Source organism: Uranotaenia lowii, chromosome 3 (assembly GCF_029784155.1).
Source record: "Uranotaenia lowii strain MFRU-FL chromosome 3, ASM2978415v1, whole genome shotgun sequence".
NCBI classification, from domain to species: domain Eukaryota; kingdom Metazoa; phylum Arthropoda; class Insecta; order Diptera; family Culicidae; genus Uranotaenia; species Uranotaenia lowii.
Window position 1 is genome coordinate 307,455,739 of NC_073693.1, and position 24,666 is coordinate 307,480,404.

Genomic DNA, 24,666 nt, shown 5'->3' on the forward strand with positions numbered 1-24,666 from the left:
AAAAGCTTATATTTGTTTTTCTTTTTAAGTTCATTTGAATCAGAAACAACAGTTACCCAAGTTCCTTTCTATGGAATTGCAGAAAAATTTAAAATGCTAATACATTGAAATATTGAGCTCAATCAATAGCATCAGATTTTCTGTGATTTGTTACTCAGTAGATCGCATTCTTGTAACAATGTATTTAACTAATAAAAATGGTATGTAGCATGGCCATAGGAACGACGGGGCAGGGAATTAAAGCCTCCCCCACGAGGGAAAAACAAGCGAGGTATACTATTCTTACTATAAATTTTAAATTCTCAATCATATTTTGATGATTGAGTAAGGTTATTCAAAGTAACAATGTTTACTCAGACACCAGAACCTCGAAAACTAATCCCAGGTTCAGAATACTGCTACAGTTTTTCAAAATTTTCTTACTTGCTGATTGAAATTCAGTTCTAAATTTTATATTTTAAATGAGATTATACTCATTTGAAAGGTTCTGCTTTCATATAATCAAAATAAAAATTGTGTTTCTGATGTGATGTCATATTTCGGGTTCTGTGTCCAGTTCAGGATTCGTAATTTTCACATCAAACAATTAAAAACTAGAAATAATAAGGTGTTTTGAAATCCTAGTTTAAATTTGGTTTTGAATTTCTTACAAATTTTTTGTTCATAATTTGATCGTTATATTGAAGTTCAAATTCACAAGACGAATTAAAAATAAACAATTAAATAATGAAATTAGATTGAAATGCAAAACTTCTCAATTTAAATTATAGATTCTGATTAAGGACTCTGAAACGCATTTTTTTTTATTCTAGAGTCTTTGACTGCTGTCATACAGACTTAATATTAAAATAACCTTATGAATAAGATTACAGTACCTACTATTAAAATTAGTTTACACCACGGATTGCACATTTAAACACAGACTTAGATATATGAAAGTCAAAGAGGTGCGAGACGACATTGCTCAGTGATCCAGAACAGGAATTAAGCGAGACAAAATAACGCAGAAAATATTAAATTTAGATAAAAGGTGTTTTAAGCAAAGTTGTTCATAAAAAATACATTTTAATAATACAGTATAAGATATTAGGACGCTTCATTTTTTCCATGATTTTGACACACACAAACTTTTTTAATTGAAAAGATAGACACAAATTTTCTTCTACAAAGTTGCAGCCAATACCTGTTAAAGCAACTTTTTCTAAGACATCAAATTCATATGACGGTTAGAATGCACGCTATGACTTTTTCAATGTTGAAATGTTAGAGCGTGTCAAAAAATAGTTTTTCAGCTCCAACTCTATTGTATGAATTTTTACGTACCTAAGCAACGCCTTCTAAGCAGTTTTGTCCAATCAAAAAGCAAACCTTTTTGTCTTAGATGGCAAATGTCTATCTTGAAGCATTCGTCAGTTATTAGGCTTTTCTATCAAACAGATGTAATTATTTTTCAAACTTCCATATCTCATATTGGGACAAAAAATTAACATAGACAGTGTTGTGTAGTTCGAATGTCAATCTATTATTTCTCTCTATTTTTTCTTTGAAAAAGTCGCATTTTAATCATACAATTAATAGCTAATGCAATAAAATAGTACAATAAGCGATTTAGCCCTATTTGTTACCATTTTAGTCATTTTTATAAAAATATTGTTGAATTAAATTTCAAAAAAAGATCATTTGCAATGGAAATACATTTCAACCACGTATATACAGTGCACGCACAGTCATCCAGGACGGAACTGACAAAATGACAAAATTAATTACGAGCACACTATAAGAGATAGACAAATGATGTTTCCAGCAAAAATGCTCAACAAACTTTGCGTTTTAATAATTTTAATTCAAATATTAAAGTGTGTCATTTTTGCATGATCTACACATAAAAACTTTTTCCAGAGAATCGATAGAGCCAAATTGCCTTCTACATAGTTATAGCCAACGGTTTTTGAAGCAACTTTATTGAAGACACTACATACATATGACGTTCCGCAGGCGAGTTTTGATTTCGTTTATATTAAAATGTTAGGGTTTGTCGAAAAAAAAAACAGTATTCTTGCATTAATTTCTGTGAATGAATTCATAAAATAAAAATTTCTTCTACGCATTTGTATGAAATGAAAATTCGCATATTTTCTCTCTAAGCAAAAACTTGTTTCTGGAAGCGTTCGTTCGTTATAAGGTATTTTTGAACAAAAACTTGTACTTTTTAAATTGTCATATCTCGGATTGGTGCAATCCAAAAAAATATTTTCTAACGGCATTATTTAGTTCAAATATCAAATATTTGATTGTGAAATTATGGAAGGTAGGTTTTTTAAACTAGAAAAAAACCAATTTGTTAATTTTCAATGTGAAAAAAAACATTACCATTTCGCATGCAAAATTCGAATTTTTATCGTTTTGTTATTGTCTGAGTCCATTGCGATGCTTAAATAACCGAGCACTTTTTTTTTAGTCTGTGGTATAATATAACTTATTTAAATCTCTACTAGTTGCACGGATTTCCACGCTAATTCCAGATGGAAATGGTTCCATTTATCATTAAAAATAATCACACCAAAAGTGGTGTTGCGATAATGTGCGTTTTTCGATGAACGAGCCTTTGAAAATCACAAAAAAAAAACAAAATGCTTTTTACAGAGCTTCAGCAACTTCTAAAACCATCATATATATCGAGCTAAATATTGTAGATCTTGGCTTGTCCCAACTTTGTTCCGAAGACCACGAATCATTATATCCAATTTTCATCGTTTCAGATTTAAAAATACTGATTTTTCAAGGTATTGTTTTTATTTTCACTGTAACGTCTAAGGGTGATGTAGTGGAACTTTTACATATTTGACAAATTAATGTATTTCGACCAGATTAACAACTTTGTTTAAGATATCAAATCCCTTATTTGAATAACAAAAAAGTTAGTATTTTATCTTGCTAGCGGTGGACCGCTCATTGCTAGGTTGATGTTTTGCACCACACACGAAAACTCCTTTAAGATTTGGAATAAGATTCGAAATTCAGTTTGAGGAATAAATGTTCAAATTTCAATTTTATTATTTAGTGTGTATTGCAAGCTCAAAACAGAAACAAAACCATTTTGTTTTCCATACTGATTCTGTGAGAATTTTCCCTTTTTTCTTCATCAAATTATTATGAAGATAACACGACCAGCTCAAACCTTTATGGGGGAATGAGGTGGGATCAGCTTAGAACTGATATTATCAATTGAGATGACAAATTTCAACTTATTTAGGAATCATGATATTTCTCAAAGTTTGAATCCCAATACGTATTGTAGAAGAGGTTTTCGAAAAAAAGTAATTAACAAAAAAAAATGAATAAAGGGTGATACGGTCAAAATTTGGTCAAGGAAAAACGCGTGTAAATCGGTGAAATCGTGTATTAAAAAATCAAATTAAATTTCTTTTTCAAGTTTTATTAGTATTAAATTCAGGAAAAATATTCAGTAAGGCTTCCGCTTTTCCAAATCCGAATTGCCGGGCCTTACGCATAACCCCTGCCATCAGATTTTGTACAGTCACCTTGTCCACCTTCTTCGCCGCAGAAAGCCAGTTTGCCTTGAACTGCTGCTCGTCCTTAGCAGTTTTTTGGTCTTCTTTAGGTTCCGTTTTACAATAGCCCAGTATTTCTCAATTGGGCGGAGCTCTGGCGTAATGGGACGTTTATTCAAACACTTTTTCACGTAAATTCTTGGTTGACAGTCCCGGAAGCTATGAAAATGCTGCTTTTCAAGCCACAGGTACAGATGGCTTGCCAAACCAGATATTTCTTCGTGAACTTTGACAGTTCCATGTGCTCGAAAATATCTGCTACCTTTCCCCTTCCTTTTGCCGTATAAAACTCCTGTCCCGGAAGCTGCTTGTAGTCGGCTTTGACGTTGGTTTCATCGTCCATTACCACGCAGTCAAACTTCGTCAGCATCGTCGTGTACAGCCTCCGGGATCACGCTTTGGTCATCGTATTTTGTTTATCATCGCGATTTGGAGTCACTAGTTTCTTGTAAGTCGATAGTCCGGCTCGTTTTTTGGCTCGATGCACGGTTGTAGACGATACACCCACCTTATTTGCGGCATCTCGGAGAGAGAGGTTAGGGTTTCGCTTGAAACTACTGGCAACTCTCTTTGTCGTCTCAGCGGCTTCCTGTTTTCGATTTCCCCCCCGATCCAGACGTCCTGGCGGTCGACAAACGTTCCCCAAACACTTTAGTTATATTTGTAACGGTTGATTTGGCAACTTTTAGCGATTTTGCCAGCTTTGTGTGCGAGTAGCTCGGATTTTCGCGATGCGCGAGCAAAATTTTGATTCGCTGCTATTCTTCTTTGGACGGTATCAGGGTTGCCAACAATTTTTCAGAAATGTCTGGAAGATTTTAAAAAAATGTCTGGAAAGTTCTGCAAATGTCTGGACACCTAAGTTTTGAAGGTGGCGACCTTTTTTTTTGGTCCCCAGATCTCAATGTTACAATAGTATTTTTTTGTCACTATATCAGTCACGTGCTCTGTCTGAATCTCAATTTAACATACATCCTCAAAGCATTTGCCAAGGTTTCGAACCCTTATTGAATTCATAGTTCATAGGTTCTACTAATCATTTCCTCAGGGTGGCCACTCGAAAACCATTTTGGATTTCCCGCATTTTTCCCGCATGTTAACATGAAATTCCCGATTTTGTAAAACAGGAAACAAAACAAAAATCCGAATATTTAATTTTGAAACCACCTACCTAGACCTAGATTTCTAAGATTTGCCTTTGTTTTTATATTTTTTTCAAAAATCGTCCTGAATTGCCCGACCATGTAGAAACTTGTGATGGAAAGTATGGTATTTTTAAGTTAAAAATCATCGTTCTTTGAAACTACTATTTTGAAGATATTTTGCTCAAATTCGACCTTCATATAATTCAATATCTAATAAGCAATTCCAAACTGCTTAGCACCTGCTTTGACATGCTTTGTTCCAGATTTCACAGGATTCAAATATCTTTGGTAACCAACGCCCTAGCAGCGACAAGTCCTCTGATGTCCTTTCAATTCTTTGAGACATTTTGAATATCATAGAAACCCCTACCTGAAAAAGACCTCGTAATACATCATACGGTAATATCATCTGATTGGAAATGATCGATTCAAAACATGAGGGGTATTACAATGGAACAAATGTAAGGAAAATGAAAAAATCGCTCTTGGTTTTATAATTAAAAACTCTCTGGAGTATTCGACCGAATATTCGTTTGGCCGAATAGTTTAAAAGGTCAATATTCGGTATTTGGCCGTTGGCCGAGTACAAATTTTTTCGTCCATCATGCTTCCTCTCTATGAGCGTCGGATTGAAGCTTCAATTGTTTCGCCTCCTCGGCCGCCTCTCGCTTCCGATTTGCAATAGTTTCTATAACAGATTGTTTTCCTTTTTTTTGTTTTAATAGGACTCGACATCTCTCGAGTGAGTATAACGAGCATACTGGATTAACGATTTCGTTACGGTTATTCCCGTTGTTCGATGAAGCAAGTTAAAACTAGTCAGAGATTGATGATCAACTGTGAATCAATTTTTACTTGTTTCGCCTTTTTCGTTCAAACTTCATTGAACCAACTTTCACCGAGCCAAAATTCCCGACTTTTCGGGAGAAATTCCCGGCTTTTTCCTGCATTTTTCCCGGTGGATTCCGAATCCCGTCTTTTTCCCGCATTTCCCGAATGGGTGGCCACCCTGTTTCCTGCCATATAACACCATGACAAAATTGAATTTTCATAGAATCTTAGAACAATTTATGTCCAAACACAAAAGTCTGGAATTGTATGGAAGAAATGCCAAAAGTCTGGAAGTCTGGAAACCTAAAAAAATGTTTGGCAAAAGTCCAAAAAGTCTGGAAGATCCAGACAAAATCTGGAAGGTTGACATCACTGGACGGCATTTTGGCAACTAAAGAGTGAATTCCAAAATCAAAATAGGAGCAACATTCTACACACACACACACACACCTTCAAAATGAGGGGTGTTCAGGTTTTTTAAATGCAAAATTGAAAGAAATGCGTCAAGTTGATATTGACCAAATTTTGACCGTATCACCCTTTATTTTATTTTTTCCCAAAAATTTTCCAAGCTTGTTTTTATTACTTTTACTAGAAAATTTAGTAATATTTATTTAGGACTATAATATTTTTAGGACTTCTAAAATTACCTAAGGGTGATTACAGGAATTCGTGAAAATAGAGTTTTTAATTTTGTTGGTGCCAAATGACTTAAAAGCTAAAACGTGTCAAGATCATTCTGTATAGATTTCTAGAAAGGTGGCGCAGGTCACCATGAAAACATATACAAAGCCTACGTCACTAGTGATGGTGTTAATGTTTCCTAGGCAACAGCAGTTGGCGGATTGTTATTATAAAAAAAATTTCATCTTCGAAGCATATTGCGGTGCGTAGCGTCCGGTTGTGGGATGCACTCCATGCGTCGAGATCTGTTGTAATCTCAGAAACAAATTTTGAAATAAAAATCGACTTTTAGAATAGGAGCACCACTTAATCAAGCTCGATTGAGCTGAAATTCGGGCCAATCTACAAAATGTTTATGGTCGGTTTTCAAAATTCAGTTTGAATTGCATTTTCATCCTAATCCGACCAATTCAATGTTCAACGGCTAAAATTGATAAATGTTGTAGTTGGCTTGGACTCGAAAATTTTCCGAATGATGCCAGAGTTTGCAAGCCAACACGTGTTTTAGATAAGGAAAATTTAAGATTCGCGAAACGACTTCAACCATCGATTTCCTGTCCCCAGACCGTAAAAAACCTCCATCATCAGGTAACCCGGTCCATTCTTTGATTATGACCATTTTGATCATAATTCTTCTGAATGTACATAGTTGCTACCGCCAAAATTCAATTGTCTATTAGGTAAATATTCATCTTCAAATAACCTCCAATTAAAATTCTTTCTTCCAGAGCACAAAATGAATCGGACCTGCGGCGCTCCAAGACGGAATGTAAGAAGCTGCAAGAAGCGCTCACGCATCAGAAGCGTAACGTCGTCAGCACGCCTTCGGCCAAGAAACCGAACCGCGGAGATGAATCTTCCGGCAGCGGCAACGGACTAGATTCCGGAAGTGGCCATGGAAGCCAAGCAGCACAAAGCAACCACCCCCAGAGCAGTCATCTGGATGTTCTGAAACTCAACCAGGAGCTTTCCGCCCTACGGGAGAGCAACAGGTTTCTGGAGGAGAAAATTCAAGTGAGTAGAGACACATTTTCCGGTACATGTTAGAGGCGTTAGTTGCACGCAAGCTAGATCGTTTGAACTAAGAGCTTGTGCGCAAGGTCTGTATCGTTAGAAAAGTGGTTCGTATCTTCACTAGTTGTGTGGAGAAATTTTCTAACGCCTTTCGATTTGGCAGTGTTGCTATCGATGTAATTTTAAAGATAAAAGTTAAAAATTGTATGACAAATATTTTATACAATAATATTTAGCTCAATTATATTCGGAAATTTTTGCTCGTGGTAGATAAAGATAAACAACGTTATCCTTTATCATCCGACGTTTCGGTGTAAGGTATTTTGTTGTGTTTAGAATTTTGCTGTATTTTATGAAGTATTTTTTTTTTTTTACATTTAAATATCTTTTATTTATGACATCGGGGTTAGTACATAACATTTTTTTTTCTTACATTGCAAGTGATACAACAGTTACTGTTTTTCAACTTTAGTTTGCTTGATTCTGAGTATGAGGTAAAATGTTCGTCATTGAGACCAGTTTACAGTTCAAACTTGTATGTTTTAATAAAAAAAAAAAATTGAGTTAATTAAACTAAATCTATAATTTTCTCTCTGACAAAGGTTTTCTCTCTCTATAGGGTTTGTAATCATTTGAATATTATAAATGTGTGACTAATTTTGTACTAATTGTATATATCTCTCACTGTACTTGACTCGGACAATAAAGCTTTTGTTTTAACTCGGTCTGATTGCAACGTGATTCTATCTAAAATAGGTTCGATGTTTGCCAGCTCGTGGAGTTGGGTCGTTCGACTGCGTTGTGGTGCGTTGAGAATCATTCTCAAAAATTTGTTTTGCACGACTTGTATTTTTTGCATATGAGTTTTAGCACAAGACTTCCAGATCGGCGAAGCATATTCCAGCATTGGGGAAACAATCATTTTGTAAACGGCAAGCTTGTTGGTGAGCGAAGCTTTGGAACGGCGGTTGATGATTGGATATAGTTTCTTCATAAGTATGGTGCTTTTTGTGATCCTTTCCTCGATATGTGGTCGAAAGAGTAGTTTGCTGTCTAGTATGAGCCCAAGATAGCGCACCTCAGAGGACCAGTTTATTTCGGAATCCTGTACTTGTACTTTCGATGACGGAATCAGTCGGGGGCTCATGCTATGCGGAAAGACAATGGTCTGTGTTTTGGCTCCATTCACTCGAATCTTCCATGTTGTTAGGTACTTAACATAAGCATCAAGGCCTTTCTGTAGTTTTGATACTAGTGCTTGGATTTTATGAAGTACATTCTGAATTCTAAAACTATTGTATTAATCATTCGGATCTAACCTTTTACTAGTGATCGCAGCTATTCGATCACACTTCCGGTTAGTTAGGTTTTCCTTGAATGTCATGTTAACAGATCATTCAAAAATTACTTCATCGATTTCCCCATTAATTGCGCGTTCAATCGAAAGCAATACAATAGGTATATGTATGTAGGTAAGACACCAAAACCTTCGAGATATCCACATGGCGTTCGCGCGTTCGCTAAGTTCAAGGTTCGCCAACTGGTGCCATGTTCCAGTCACACGTAATGATTGTATTTGCACGTAATTTATTTTAATCGTCCCAATCTTCACGCAATCGAACAAAGCTTAAGCTGATTGAGGTGCATATACCCAAATGGTAGATCCCAACAACTGTCCCATTAATTTACAATCTGCATCGTTCAGCTTCATTCAAGTGTTCCTTAATTGATTTCTCCGGTTACCTAATTTTGGATTCCCCTCAAGAGAGTGGTGCATCATCATCATCTTCATCGACACCATCGACAGAGATGCATCGTCGTTAATCGGCGCATCGAATGGAATCGATATTATTGAATAATTGGCTCGTGCTAGGCCCTCGAAGGTAACAACTAGTGGAACGATTTATTTTCACAGCTTCCCGGCAGCTAGCATTAACTTCTTTTTATAGGGTGTGCGCAAACTGTTAACTATGCGCGCCTCAATTGGCGATGATAAAAACGAGAGAGAATTAAAAGCGACCTTACAGCACACAGACTTACCACGGCAATCTGAAGGTTCGAATCGTAAAATTGACAACGGGAGATGAATTGCCAGGGTGCTGTCAACATTACCTGATACAACCCTGGCATTTATGGGGTTTGGCAGGCGAACTCATTTGCTTCAGCAATTTGTCAACCGTCAAAAGCTTAATTGATAAATTCCTATTTTGGTGCTAATTAAATATTCACTAGACACTATTTTGAAATTTTTATGCAATGCAGATTTGAATTCCTTTATTCATGATAATGAAAAAAGAGAAGAATGCGTTCGTTAAAAGAACAAGAATGACGAAAATTACAGGAATAACAAAAATGACAGAAATGACAAAAAAACCAAAAAAGACAAAAATTACAAAAATAACGTAAATTCCAAAAATTATAAAAATTACAAAAATTACAAAAATTACAATAATTACAAAAACTAAAAATTACACAAAAATTACAAAAATGACGAAAATTACAAAAATTACAAAAGTTACAAATATAACAAAAATTACAAAGTTTACAAAATTTACAAAATTTACAAAATTTACAAAATTTACAAAATTTACAAAATTTACAAAATTAACAAAATTTACAAAATTTACAAAATTTACAAAATTTACAAAATTTACAAAATTTACAAAATTTACAAAATTTACAAAATTTTCAAAATTTACAAAATTTACAAAATTTACAAAACTTACAAAATTTACAAAATTTACAAAATTTACAAAATTTACAAAATTAACAAAAGTTACAAAATTAACAAAAGTTACAAAAATTCCAAAAATAACAAAAATTACAAAAATTACAAAAATTACAAAAAATACAAAAATTACAAAAATTACAAAAATTACAAAAATTACAAAAATTACAAAAATTACAAAAATTACAAAAATTACAAAAATTACAAAAATTACAAAAATTACAAAAATTACAAAAATTACAAAAATAACAAAAATTACAAAAATTACAAAAATGACAAAAATGACAAAAAATTACAAAAAAAAAACAAAACTGATAAAAATGACATTCTCTTGATCCTCTTGACTCTTTTGACTCTCTTGACTCTCTTGACTCTCTTGATCCTCTTGACTCTTGACTCTTGACTCTTGACTCTCTTGACTCTCTTGACTCTCTTGACTCGCTTGACTCTCTTGACTCTCTTGACTCTCCTGATTCTCTTGACTCTTGACTCTTGGCTCTTGACTCTTGACTATCTTGACTCTCTTGACTCTCTTGACTCTCTTGACTCTGTTGACTCTCTTGACTCTCTTGACTCTCTTGACTCTCTTGACTCTTGGCTCTTGACTCTTGACCCTTGGCTCTTGGCTCTTGACTCTTGACTCTTGACTCTTGACTCATGACTCTTGACTCTTGACTCTTGACTCTTGACCCTGATCCTTAGGTCGAGGACACATGTATGCTAAACGGATTCCCAACTCGTGCGAAAACTCGCTTCTCATTGAAAAAAAAAAAAAAAGTTGAAGAGGTTGTAATCATGCTACAACCGTGTAGTGAGCGTAGAATTACGATAACTCTCTATGGTTAACTTATTTCTGTATTGATTACATAAACAAAAAAATTGCAGTATAATGAAATGCTTAGAACTAATGTCAAAATGACATCATCATTGCATGTCATTTCAAACCGTGATGGCAGCAAGCTTGAATGCCATTTCAAAATGTCACGAAAACATGTCCTTCCAAAATTTCATGACATGTTCTGTCAAAATTTCAAGACAAAATGTTATGTCAAATTGTCTTGCCAAAATGTCATGTCAAATTTCAATGTTATGTCTACATTCAATGTCATGTCGACATGCAATGCCATGTCAAAATTGTATGTCATAATATCATGTCAACATGTCATTTAAATTTGGCATGTCATGTGAAGATCTCATGAAGATGTCATGCCAACATCTCATATCAAAATGTTATGTCAAAATGTCATGTCAAAATGTCATGTCAAAATGTCATGTCAAAATGTCATGTCAAAATGTCATGTCAAAATGTCATGTCAAAATGTCATGTCAAAATGTCATGTCAAAATGTCATGTCAAAATGTCATGTCAAAATGTCATGTCAAAATGTCATGTCAAAATGTCATGCCAACATGTCATGCCAACATGTCATGCCAACATGTCATGCTAACATGTCATGCTAACATGTCATGTCAACATGTCATGTCAAAATGTCATGTCAAAATGTCATGTCAAAATGTCATGTCAAAATGTCATGTCAAAATGTCATGTCAAAATGTCATGTCAAAATGTCATGTCAAAATGTCATGTCAAAATGTCATGTCAAAATGTCATGTCAAAATGTCATGTCAAAATGTCATGTCAAAATGTCATGTCAAAATGTCATGTCATAAATGTCATGTCAAAATGTCATGTCAAAATGTCATGTCAAAATGTCATGTCAAAATGTCATGTCAAAATGTCATGTCAAAATGTCATGTCAAAATGTCATGTCAAAATGTCATGCCAACATGTCATGCCAACATGTCATGCCAACATGTCATGCCAACATGTCATGCCAACATGTCATGTCAACATGTCATGTCAACATGTCATGTCAAAATGTCATGTCAAAATGTCATGGTCAAAATGTCATGTCAAAATGTCATGTCAAAATGTCATGTCAAAATGTCATGTCAAAATGTCATGTCAAAATGTCATGTCAAAATGTCATGCCAACATGTCATGTCAAAATATCATGTCAAAATATCATGTCAAAATATCATGTCAAAATATCATGTCAAAATATCATGTCAAAATATCATGTCAAAATATCATGTCAAAATGTCATGTCAAAATGTCATGTCAAAATGTCATGCCAACATGTCATGCCAACATGTCATGCCAACATGTCATGTCAAAATGTCATGTCAAAATGTCATGTCAAATGTCATGTCAAAATGTCATGTCAAAATGTCATGTCAAAATGTCATGTCAAAATGTCATGTCAAAATGTCATGTCAAAATGTCATGTCAAAATGTCATGTCAAAATGTCATGCCAACATGTCATTAACTCCGCTGGTTATCCTCCGCTGCTAGTCGCCACCACCGCTGCTAGTCGCCAGCACCGCTAAATCGCCCATGTCTGCTGCTGAACCATCCTTCTGCTTCGCTGGCTTCCACTAAACTAACTGCAAAACGATATCTGCGTTGGATTACCACTGGTGGGGTCCAAACGCAGATCGAATTGCAGGAGAACTGTACGCGACGACGAGCAAAAAGAAACTGAAACCGATCCGCTGGCGCCCCGTTGTTTTTATACTTTTCGTATACATGGAAAATCAAAACTCATCAAGAGGCGGGGCATCCGTGTTTTCTTTCTTTTTTCTCTTTTTTTGTTTTGGCTTGGTGATGACGTCATAATCCTTTAGATAGGATGTCTTTGAAAGAGGAGTTTTCGTGACGCGAGATTCGATCGCAAATTTCAATTTGCCCCCCTATAGTGTTGCCGTAAGACGTAATTCTACGTCAAAAAAAAACCGAACCGACCGCCACAGTGCAAGCGAATTTTCGCACGAAGAACCGGCTCGATCGCGTGAAACCGTTTAGAGTTCGTCCAGAAATACACTGAAAACATTCTCTCGGGTATTTTTCATCGTAAATCATAATTTCTCAACAATCGTTTTTTGAAAGTTGGTTTGTTCAATTATCATCGCCATATCTCTGATCGTTATGAATTTTGTGCGTTTTTTTCGCAAACAACGCGGCATCCGTCTTTTTCATTGGAAACAAATTGGAACTAAAATAAATGATCGGTGGCATGAGACCCCCACAATATGTGTATAGAGTGAAGGGCTGAACGGATAGAAGTTGAAATTTGATGACCGACGCCATCTTGAAATCCAATATGGTGGCTTCCGATTAACTAAAAATGCTGTAAACAACTGAAACTTCTGTCAATAACTGAAAGTACTCCCACAATATCGGTATTGAGTGAAGTGCTCCAAAAATGACTGACAAAAATTTAACAAAAAGTTAAAAAACATCAGAAAAAGGCACTATTATAAATATTCAAAAATATAAAAAATGTTATAAATTTAAGGAAATAATAATGACAAACATATAACAAAACTGTGACAAAAATATGAAAAAAACTATGACTAAAATTGAATGACAAAAATCTCAAAGAACTAAACCAAATAGTGACATATGACAGAACTATTACAAAATTATTACAAAAATATGAAACAAATTTGAAATTTCCTAAAAATGAAAAAAAACTGTGAGAAATGTGATGAAAATATGACAACATTTAGACAATATGGCATGATCGAAATTTGACAATAAGATGCCAAAAATTTTACAGAGCTTAAATAAGGACAAATATTGAACAAAAAATTTACAAATTTGACATAATAATAACAAAATATGAGATAAAATCACTAAAATCTGACAAACATATGATAAAACTTTAAACAAATTATAACAAAGATTGTTAAAATTTTGCAAAAATGTTACATTAAAATGATCAAATATATGATAAATGTACTAGAATATGACAAGTTCTGTCAAAACTATCACAAAAATATGACAAAAATCTGGGTAAATTATGCAGAATGAGATTAGATGAAAATTTCAAAAATTACAAAAATTGCAAACCTTACAAAAATTACAAAAATTACAAAAATTGCAAAAATTACAAAAATTACAAAAATTACAAAAATTACAAAAATTACATAACTTACAAAAATTACAAAAAATACAAAATTACAAAATTACAAAAATTACAACAATTACAAAAATTACAAAAATCACAAAAATTACAAAAATTACAAAAATTAAAAAATTACAAAAATTACAAAAATTACAAAAATTACAAAAATTACAAAAATTACAAAAATTACAAAAAATACAAAAATTACAAAAATTACAAAAATTACAAAAATTACAAAAATTACAAAAATTACAAAAATTACAAAAATTACAAAAATAACAAAAATTACAAAAATTACAAAAATTACAAAAATTACAAAAAATTACAAAAATTACAAAAATTACAAAAATTACACAAATTACAAAAATTACAAAAATTACAGAAATTACAAAAATTACAAAAATTACAAAAATTACAAAAATTACAAAAAAAAACAAAAATTACAAAAATTACAAAAATTACAAAAATTACAAAAATTACAAAAATTACAAAAATTACAAAAATTACAAAAATGATAAAAATGACACAAATGATAAAATGACAAAAATGATAAAAGTGGCAATAATGACTAAAGTGACCAAAATTACAAAAATTACAAAAATGACAAAAATGATAAAAATGACCAAATTGATAAAAATGTCAAAAATTATAAAAATGACAAAAATGACAAAAAATTACAGAAATGACAAAAATAAAAAAAAATGACAAAAATGAAAAATTACAAAAATTACAAAAATGGCAAATTTTTCAAAGATGACAAGAATTAAAAAATTAAAAAAAATTGTATGTATTTTTTGTGGTCTCAGTTACAAAAGTTACGAAAAATTTTTAAAGTTCCCCTTATTCTTAAAATAACGTTACATTACGTAGTATAAAATAAAATGGTATAAAATTTCATGAAATTATAGAACATTTTTTTCAATTACATTAAATTACTTTGAATTGCTTAAAATTGCATAAAATTACACAAAATTACATAAAATTACATAAAATTACATAAAATTACATAAAATTACATAAAATTACATAAAATTACATAAAATTATAATAAATTACATAAAATTACACTTAAAACATAAAATTACATGAAATTACATAAAATTACATAGAATTACATAAAATTACATAAAATTACATGAGATTACATAAAATTTCATAAAATTACATAAAATTACATTAAATTACATAAAATTACATTAAGTTTCATAAAATTACATAAAATTACATAAAATTACATAAAATTACATAAAATTATATAAAATTACATAAAATTACATAAAATTACATAACAATACATAAAATTTCAAAAAATAACATAAAATTTTCATTAAATTACAGACAAACAATAATTTTTAGTATTTTTAGGATTATTATTTGATTTGAATTAAAGTTTATTTAAAACCCCACTCTACTCCACATATCAGTTGTTATCCTAAAAGGTTGAAAATCATTAAGGAAGGCAGCCATCATCGAGACGTTCGATAACTGACAGTCCTGTTTTGCAGAAATGTTACAAATACAGAAGCGTCGTTGCCATGCTTGATTGTTTATGTGATTTGGTTGGAGAAAAAAAATTTGACTGTTTCGATTTTTTGAATCAGTAAGTGGTAAAGTCTGTGAAAAAGATTGATTTTCGGAACATTGATTTCAACATATCGATATCGTTGATCGTCTACTTTGGGTAAAGGATGCAGCGCTAGGCAACAAAATGATCACAGACTATGTGACACTACAAGACGTCTTTTAATCGGGATGTCCTTTAATGTGGCAATCTTTGTGCTGCACAAATCAGGGAATGCAATGTGTAACGCAATTCTACGTCTATCCAGCTCAAGCTGGATTGCTACACCCATACAAGAGGTTGCAAAAATCCAATGCCTCTTCGCCGAAAATGCGCTGAAAAGTGTACTGTACCAAAGATTCTATGATTGGAAAAGCATCACTGGCATAAAGACTCGAGTTTCCAACAAAAATTATGCATGACCACTACATTCAAACGAAACCAGAATAAAAATATTTATGGGATTTTAATCCTATTGAATATTTCATCCCAAAAAAAAAAACAATTACTGAGAATGGAACTCACTGCAACATTTCATCTCGGCTTGCCAGTCGGATATCTAACCCAGTGCACCATCTGAGTCGGTTGGAAAACGAAAGATTATTGTCGTAGTCCTCCTTGACAATATCATTGCTGGCTGATTGTTTCCATCCTGCTTTGTCTTGTGATAGGATAAGGGATATGTTTTATTTGGTTTTTTTCAGACATATGCAATGTAGTCAAGCTGGGGGACAATGCCAGTTATTAGAAAGCTTGCTTATGCCGGTCCGGCATAGAATCTCATACCGTTAAATCCACCTCCAAGGAAGTTCATCAGTGGAGTAGAGTCTGATTTGTGGGTGCAGAAATAATAAAAAATGTTGTTGACTTCTCTGAAAAAAAAAAAAATATAACACCAGATCTCGACGTTTTTTTTTTAATTTTACAAGGAGACTAATGAAACCAAAAATCAGCTTTGGAGCTCATGGGTCCGACCTTTGCACTCATAAGTGCCATGCATTCCAGTAAAAACTGGCCAAGGCAAAACATTTTTTTTTCCACGCGATATAAAACACCTATTCGAAATGATAAAATATTGTCCTCTCTTGAAATGGAGATAGTTCCAAATGAGGCATACCCATAAACCGTGACAATCAAACCCGATGCCACGGTTGGTTGAAATTCGTTAAAACGAGGTGCCAGGGGCCACAGAAGGACCCAAATGATGAGATAAAAGGTGATGTGCCAAAAAATAATTGTCAATTTGACTATTCCTCACAAAGACCGCGACAACAGCGGATATTCTGGCTACCGACTAAATTGCTGATCGACCGTAGAGTTTATGAAGATTTCACATCTAAGGCTACTGAGATAAGCATGTTGTAACTTTTTTCATTTCAACTTTTTCGGTGCAAGACCTGACCCAAAGAAGAAGATGCAAAGCATATGTGACCGTCGTCATAGGAATTGTTGACAGCCGGCTCGTGCTAAATGTTGCATCAGCTGACTCAAGCTGTCAGACAGGGAAGAGCCAGTATTTTTGTCACGCTGTCAATCATCATTTACCTCACTGTTTGATAATTTTTTTTGTTCGGCTTCCTCGATCGTGTATTATTGACAGATAATAAAGAAGGATCGCTTGAAAAGCTGCCTCGTTATAACACCATTATTGAGTTTTAGGCAGCTTATAATCGTGATATTCAAAGTTGCAATTATGAATGTGAATTCTATAGGTGATTCAGGGTTAAATTCTGATTTTCGAGTCTTATGCTTGCAGGCCTCTTCGCCTTGAGAATGTCCACTTCATTACTTTAATTATTTACGAATAGTCCCTACCATTTCATAAACTTACATTGCATCGTAAAACCCTTGTGTCGTGTAACTGAAGCTAGAAAATTGTCCCAGTGACAATTTATTTCTTGAAAAGAAAGATAAAAATCCTTGGCTGCAGTCATGAAGTAATCACTGAATAGTTTGTATTCAATCCGTCCAGGGTGCTTCATCCTTCAGTTTCACAACTACTGGACACCCTTGGCTCTTTCCGGAGCCATTGATGGCAAACTGAGGTTGGGGAGGGGTCTTTCTGGATAACAGCCGAATAAGGAACTCAAGAGCGCTGCTGTCCGATTTGTGTGAAATATTTCTGCAGAAAATGGTCAAGGCAATGCATTTTTCTGCCTCTCCTATATGGACGTTTTATTTAAATTAATAAAACCTTAGCTCGAAACATGGACACGCGGCTGGGCTTCCAAGGTGGTAATCAAATAATGTGCGCCCGTGTCGTCGTCGTCGTTTGTCGTTTACGATGATGGCGTCAGAGGTCACGGGAGGGCTCCCGCCATCTTGGATGGAGCTATACGGGGATCAGATTTTGACACCGATTTCAAAAGTAGGCACGCTGTGATGGGGTCTCCTTCAATGGCAGTTTTAAGCGATCTGACAGTCCAATAGGATGCGATGATGGCCGATCCTGGCTACTAGATTAGCAATTGACCCTGGAGATAATAAAGATATGGCATTTATGGTGAACGACAATGTATGCATATACAATGGACAGCACTAGCACTACCCGTGATGATGATAATGATGAACACGCAGTCTGTCAATGCATTTGTTGACAGATGACTGGTGTCAACCGTGGAGATCGTTTTGTTTTTACTGAAGTCAGTTATTAAACAAGAAAAAAATAGCACCATTCCGAATATCAACATCTATCTATGATATTCACTAATTTGGCGAAGAGTTTTTTTTACTTTTATTTTTTGATTGGGTTCAATCCTACTTTTTGAACAAAATTATAATTTTGACAATTTTGACCATTTTGACAACTTCGACAATTTTGACAATTTGAACAATTTTGACAATTTTGACAATTTTGACAATTTTGACAATTTTGACAATTTTGACAATTTTGACAAATTTGACAATTTTGACAATTTTGACAATATTGACAATTTTGACAATTTTGACAATTTTGACAATTTTTACAATTTTGACAATTTTGACAATTTTAACAATTTTGACAATTTTGACAATTTTGACAATTTTGACAATTTTGACAATTTTGACAATTTTGACAATTTTGACAATTTTGACAATTTTGTAAATTTGGACAATTTTGACAATTTTGACAATTTAAGACAATTTTGACAATTTTGACAATTTTGACCATATTGACAATTTAGACAATTTTGACAAATTTCGACAGTTTTGACAATTTTGACAATTTTGACAATTTTGATAATTTTGACAATTGTGACAATTTTGACAATTTTGACAATTTTGACAATTTTGACAATTTTGACAATTTTGACAATTTTGACAATTTTGACAATTTTGACAATTTTGACAATTATTACAATTTTGACAATTTGACAATTTTGACAATTTTGATAATTTTTACAACTTTGACAACTTTGACAATTTTGACAATTTTGACAATTTTGACAATTTTGACAATTTTGACAATTTTGACAATTTTGACAATTTTGACAATTTTGACAATTTTGACAATTTTGACAATTTTGACAATTTTGACAATTTTGACAATTTTGACAATTTTGACAATTTTGACAATTTTGACAATTTTGACAATTTTGACAATTTCGACAATTTTGACAATTTTCATGATTTTGTCAATTTTGACAATTTTGACAGTTTTGACAATTTCGACAATTTTGACAATTTTGACAAATTTGACAATGTTAACAATTTTGACAATTTTGACAATTTTGACAATTTTGACAATTTTGACAAATTTGATTATTTTGACAATGTTGACAATTTTTACAATTTTGACAATTTTGACAATTTTTACAATTTTGACAATTTTGACAATTTTGACAATTTTGACAATTTTGACAATTTTGACAATTTTGACAATTTTGACAATTTTGACAATTTTGACAATTTTGACAATTTTGACAATTTTGACAATTTTGACAATTTTGACAATTTTGACAATTTTGACAATTTTGACAATTTTGACAATTTTGACAATTTTGACAATTTTGACTATTTTGACAATTTTGACAATTTTGACAATTTTGACAATTTTGACAATTTTGACAATTTTGACAATTTTGACAATTTTGACAACTTTGACAATTTTGACTATTTTGACAATTTTGACAATTTTGACAATTTTGACAATTTTGACAATTTTGACAATTTTGACTATTTTGACAATTTTGACAATTTTGACAATTTTGACAATTTTGACAATTTTGACAATTTTGACAATTTGACAATTTTGACAATTTTGACAATTTTGACAATTTTGACAATTTTGACAATTTTGACAATTTTGACAATTTTGACAATTTTGACAATTTTGACAATTTTGACAATTTTGACAATTTTAACAATTTTGACAATTTTGACAATTTTGACAATTTTGACAATTTTGACAATTTTGACAAATTTGACAATTTTGACAATTTTGACAATATTGACAATTTTGTCAATTTTGACAATTTTAACAATTTTGACAATTTGGACAATTTTGACAATTTTGACAATTTTGACAATTTTAACAATTTTGACAATTTTGACAATTTTGAAAATTTTGACAATTATGACAATTTTGACAATTTTGACAATTTTGACAATTTTGACAATTTTGACAATTTTGACAATTTTGACAATTATGACAATTTTGACAATTTTAACAATTTTGACAATTTTGACAATTTTGTCTATGTTGACAATTTTGATAATTTTGACAATTTTGACAATTTTGACAATTTTAACAATTTTGACAATTTTGACAATTTTGACAATTTTGACAATTTTGTCAATTTTGACAATTTTGACAATTTTGACAATTTTGACAATTTTGTCAATTTTGACAATTTTGACAATTTTGACAATTTTGACAATTTTGACAATTTTGAAAATTTTGACAATTTAGACAATTTTGACAATTTTGACAATTTAGACAATTTTGACAATTTTGACAATTTTGACAATTTTGACAATTTTGACAATTTTGACAATTTTGACAATTTTGACAATTTTGACAATTTTGACAATTTTGACAATTTTGACAATTTTGACAATTTTGACAATTTTGACAATTTTGACATTTTTGACAATTTTGACAATTTGGACAATTTTTACAATTTTCTTATTTTTGACAAATTTTGTCAATTTTGGCAATTTTGACAATTTTGTCAATTTTGACAATTTTGACAATTTTGACAATTTTGACAATTTTTAGAATTTTGACAATTTTGACAGTTTTGACAATTTTTAGAATTTTGACAATTTTGACAGTTTTGACAATTTTGACAATTTTTACAATTTTGACAATTTTGAAAATTTTGACAATTTCGAAAATTTTGACAATTTTGACAATTTTGACAATTTTGACAATTTTGACAATTTTGACAATTTTGAGAATTTTGACAATTTTGATAATTTTGACAATTTTGACAATTTTGACAATTTTGACAATTTTGCCAATTTTGCCAATTTTGACAATTTTGACAATTTTGACAATTTTGACAATTTTGACAATTTTGACAATTTTGACAATTTTGACAATTTTGACAATTTTGAAAATTTTGACAATTTTAACAATTTTGACCATCTTGACATCTTTGATAATTTTGACAAAAAAATATTTGTCATTTGTGTAATTTTTGTCATTTTTTGACATGTTTGTATTTTTGTCATTTCTTTAGTATTTGGGTGTAACTTCAGCCTTTAATGAAGATTAAAATTTATTGATTAAATATTTCAAAAACCATTACGTGGGAGGATATGCAATTGTGAATAATCAAGAACCTTAGGCTTGATCCAACATTTAAAATTCAAGTTTCCACAACGCGTTTGCTTAGATTAAGGGAATTCTCAATCGAATAGATATGTTTATTGTGAATGTGTTGATTTCGTTATGCTACTTGTTAGCAATTTTCGGTACTGCAGAAGCAGAAGAATTTAATAGTTCTCTGCCTCAAATGCTTGCTGGCGTCATGCGGATGCAATGCGAAACGCAATCCAACATTCGAGTTTTGTACGAAGCGAATATCAGCTCCACGATGGAAGTGTTGATGCAGGAGGTTCTGACTTTGGCATCGTTCGATTACAAAATATCGATTTTGGGTCCAAAATCACTTTTGCAAAGCCAAAACATCGACTGTCTGTTGCTATTTTGGGAACACACCCAGGTGCAGCATGAAACTTTTAATCAATGCCCAATTTTAGTGGCCGTTTCTATGGATGGCTTCTCGAAGGTAACCGAAAGATTTCGAAAAATTCAGCTCTTCAGTGGCCTTTTCATCGATTTTAATGAAACCGATTATCGTTGGTCCTACTTCAATCGTTTCAAAGCCCTTACCAATGTGCGAGATCCGATTGGAAAAGAACCTCGCGAAATCGAAAGATTCGGTATGCATAAACATGGGATCACAATATTTTTCCATCATGCATCAATCGAGGACTTCTTAAAATATGTGCAATCAGTAACAAACTGTACTATTGGTGGAGAAATGGTTTTTTTTTCGACGTATGTGAGTGTAATGGCGAACCAGAAAAAGATCTTTCCTGGATTCTTGATATCTGTCAATGATTACGAATCGATGTTACTTGTTGTTCCGAGGAGTGGCAAAAAGTCTTTGTTAACAGTCCTAACTGACCCATTCGATTGGCAAACCTGGATGTCATACCTTTTGTCCTTGTTCCTATACTCCTTCTTTCGGTCGCTTGCCTCGAGGAATTCAAGTTTTCGATCGTTGTTGGCTAATTTGATAGATGTTATCAGCAACATCGTTTTTGGGTTGCGTATCACGTATTTCCACAAATTGGAACAGTACACCAATGGGTGGTTCATCTTGCTCAACATGATACTTATATCGGCATATCAATCGTTGGTAATTTCTTTTCTGCTATCAACCCGCGAGGAACCAGCTCTAACGATGGATCAAATAAACGAAACCTGCTGCTGGGATGTGTACACAATGGAACTGCTGACAAAAACCTACAATTTCAAACACGGTTACTGCGTACCCAGAAGCCACGAACCACCAAATGTACTGACCTATTCGACGAGTGGATTAGTTTATTGTCGTATATTGTTAAAACACCTTGGATGGGAACTCCGAGCATTGCGAGAATACCGCCTCAAGGAGGCGGCTTACGAGATTTACGATCGCGACTTCCTACGTGGACCTGCTCTTGCAGGATTCGAAGGAACCATATATGAGGCACGAGTTATTCAGCGACTTATTGATGCTTATTTCGGTGAAGCTGCACTTGTTCAGGCATTTGGGAATTTGGGAGAGGACACCGGGATACTGAACTTCTTGACATCGATCGGAGTGATGGATTTGATGCTGGCCTGGAAAGGTTTCGGCGTGGGATTGTGTTTGGGTACCCTTTCGTTTGCTGTCGAGATTGCGTTGGGTTATTATTACAACATGTAATCTGCAAGTCTCGTTTTCATACTGTGTCATAGTCTTATTTGCCACTGGTGGTATTCGTGAGATTATGTGGGTTGTTTCACCAACACTCATAAGTTTTTGGAAAATCAACCGGTCATGTTTGTCGATCCCGGCTGCCCGTTTTTTGAGATTAGTTGTCCCGCCTCATCTGTACACGCTAAGCAAGTGAGCGTGAAAAATGTCAAAAACAACTCTATTGCAATCATAAGAAATCAATTTATTATAACTTTTTTTTTTATTATTTCTTCACAATTTTTTTTTATTTCTTTATACACATACATATGGAAAGCCTTAAATAAATATAATTGGGTTTATATTATTACACACACATTTTTCATTGCTTTTGATAAAAAATTGGTTTATTTTTAAACGAATATGAGCTAATTAAAATAAACGTGAGCATTGTTGAAAAATGCAAAAAATGACAAAATCGTGGAGGAAAAAATTCGATTTCCGAACATTACCCGGCCGTCGAAGTGGTCTCATCCCTTCGTAGCGTGTGCCAAATCCATCTCCACTTACGTTCCCGAATCTCGATCCGGTTTACAAATACATACTTGCAGTTTTCGCGTAGTCACCGCATACATATCTGCACCAAGTTCCGCACCCGTACAGCAATACGGATTTGACGTTTGAGTTAAGGATTCGAATTTTCGTTCGTAGAGATATTTGACGTTAGCGCCAGATGTCGCGAAGACTCGTGAATGCGAATCGGACTTTTCGGATGCGGGTTTCGGAGTTATCTGGCTACCAAGATACTGGAAGCACTCCACTTTCTTAACCTGTTGATTTCCTGAGTTGATCTTCATCGACTTGGTCTTTCCGACATTGACTTTGAGACCTGCTGCCTTGGAGCTTTCGGTGAGGTCGTCGAGTTTGCTCTGCATATCCTGTTGTGTGTGGGCGAGCGAAACAATATCGTCTGCCAGGTCAAGGTCGTTCAGTTGCTCCATTGTTGAAGGATTCCACGGCAATCCTCGGCTCGATGCACAGTCGATCGATCCAGTCAGAATCTCATCCATTACAATTTGAAAAAAGTAGCGGTGATAAAATACATCCTTGTCTCACTCCAGCAGTTACCGGGATTGGTTCGGACAAGACACCGTCGTGCAAGACCTTGCACGAAAATGCCTCGTATTGTGCTTCGATGAGATGGACTAGTTTCTCTGGTACTCCTCTTCGCCTTAGAGCCTCCCAGATGTTTTCATGGTTAAGTCGGTCGAATGCTTTTTCGAAATCAACGAACACCAGCAGAAGAGAGTCCTGGAATTCGTTGATTTGTTCCAGTAATATTCGTAGCATTGTGATGTGGTCCACACATGATCGTCCGGATCGGAATCCAGCTTGTTGCCGTCGGAGTGTAGCGTCCTGGAACCTGTTCAAGATCACTTTGCAGAGTACTTTGAGGGTTGTACAGATCAACGTTATGCCTTGTCAGTTACCGCACTCTGTCAGGTCTCCTTTCTTCGGGACCTTTACGAGGATACCCTGCATCCAGTCGGCCGGGAATGTTGCAGTATCCCAAATGTCAGCAAAACGACGGTGCACCATTTGTGCTGACAAGGCAGGGTTGGCTTTCAGCGTTTCAGCAGAGATGCGAACGATCCCAGGTGCTTTGTTGGATTTCATGTCTTTGATTGTCGCTTCTTTTTCAGCCAGCAAGGGCGCTTTCGAGTTGACGCCATTTATTCGACTTACTTTTGGCGCTTCGAGCTGCGGCTGCTGTTGGCCATCGC

At 33.6% G+C, this 24,666-nt stretch overlaps 1 protein-coding gene across 3 annotated transcripts in view; it reads left to right on the plus strand.

The window, feature by feature from the left end:
* The window catches only part of LOC129750587 (janus kinase and microtubule-interacting protein 3-like), a 483,814-nt gene that overhangs the window by 32,113 nt on the left and 427,035 nt on the right, over positions 1-24,666 (plus strand). For all 3 annotated transcript variants that reach the window (XM_055745554.1, XM_055745552.1, XM_055745553.1), the window contains exon 3: positions 6,961-7,246. In XM_055745554.1, coding sequence (XP_055601529.1) covers positions 6,961-7,246 — 286 coding nt within the window. The remainder of the gene's footprint in view (positions 1-6,960; positions 7,247-24,666) is intronic.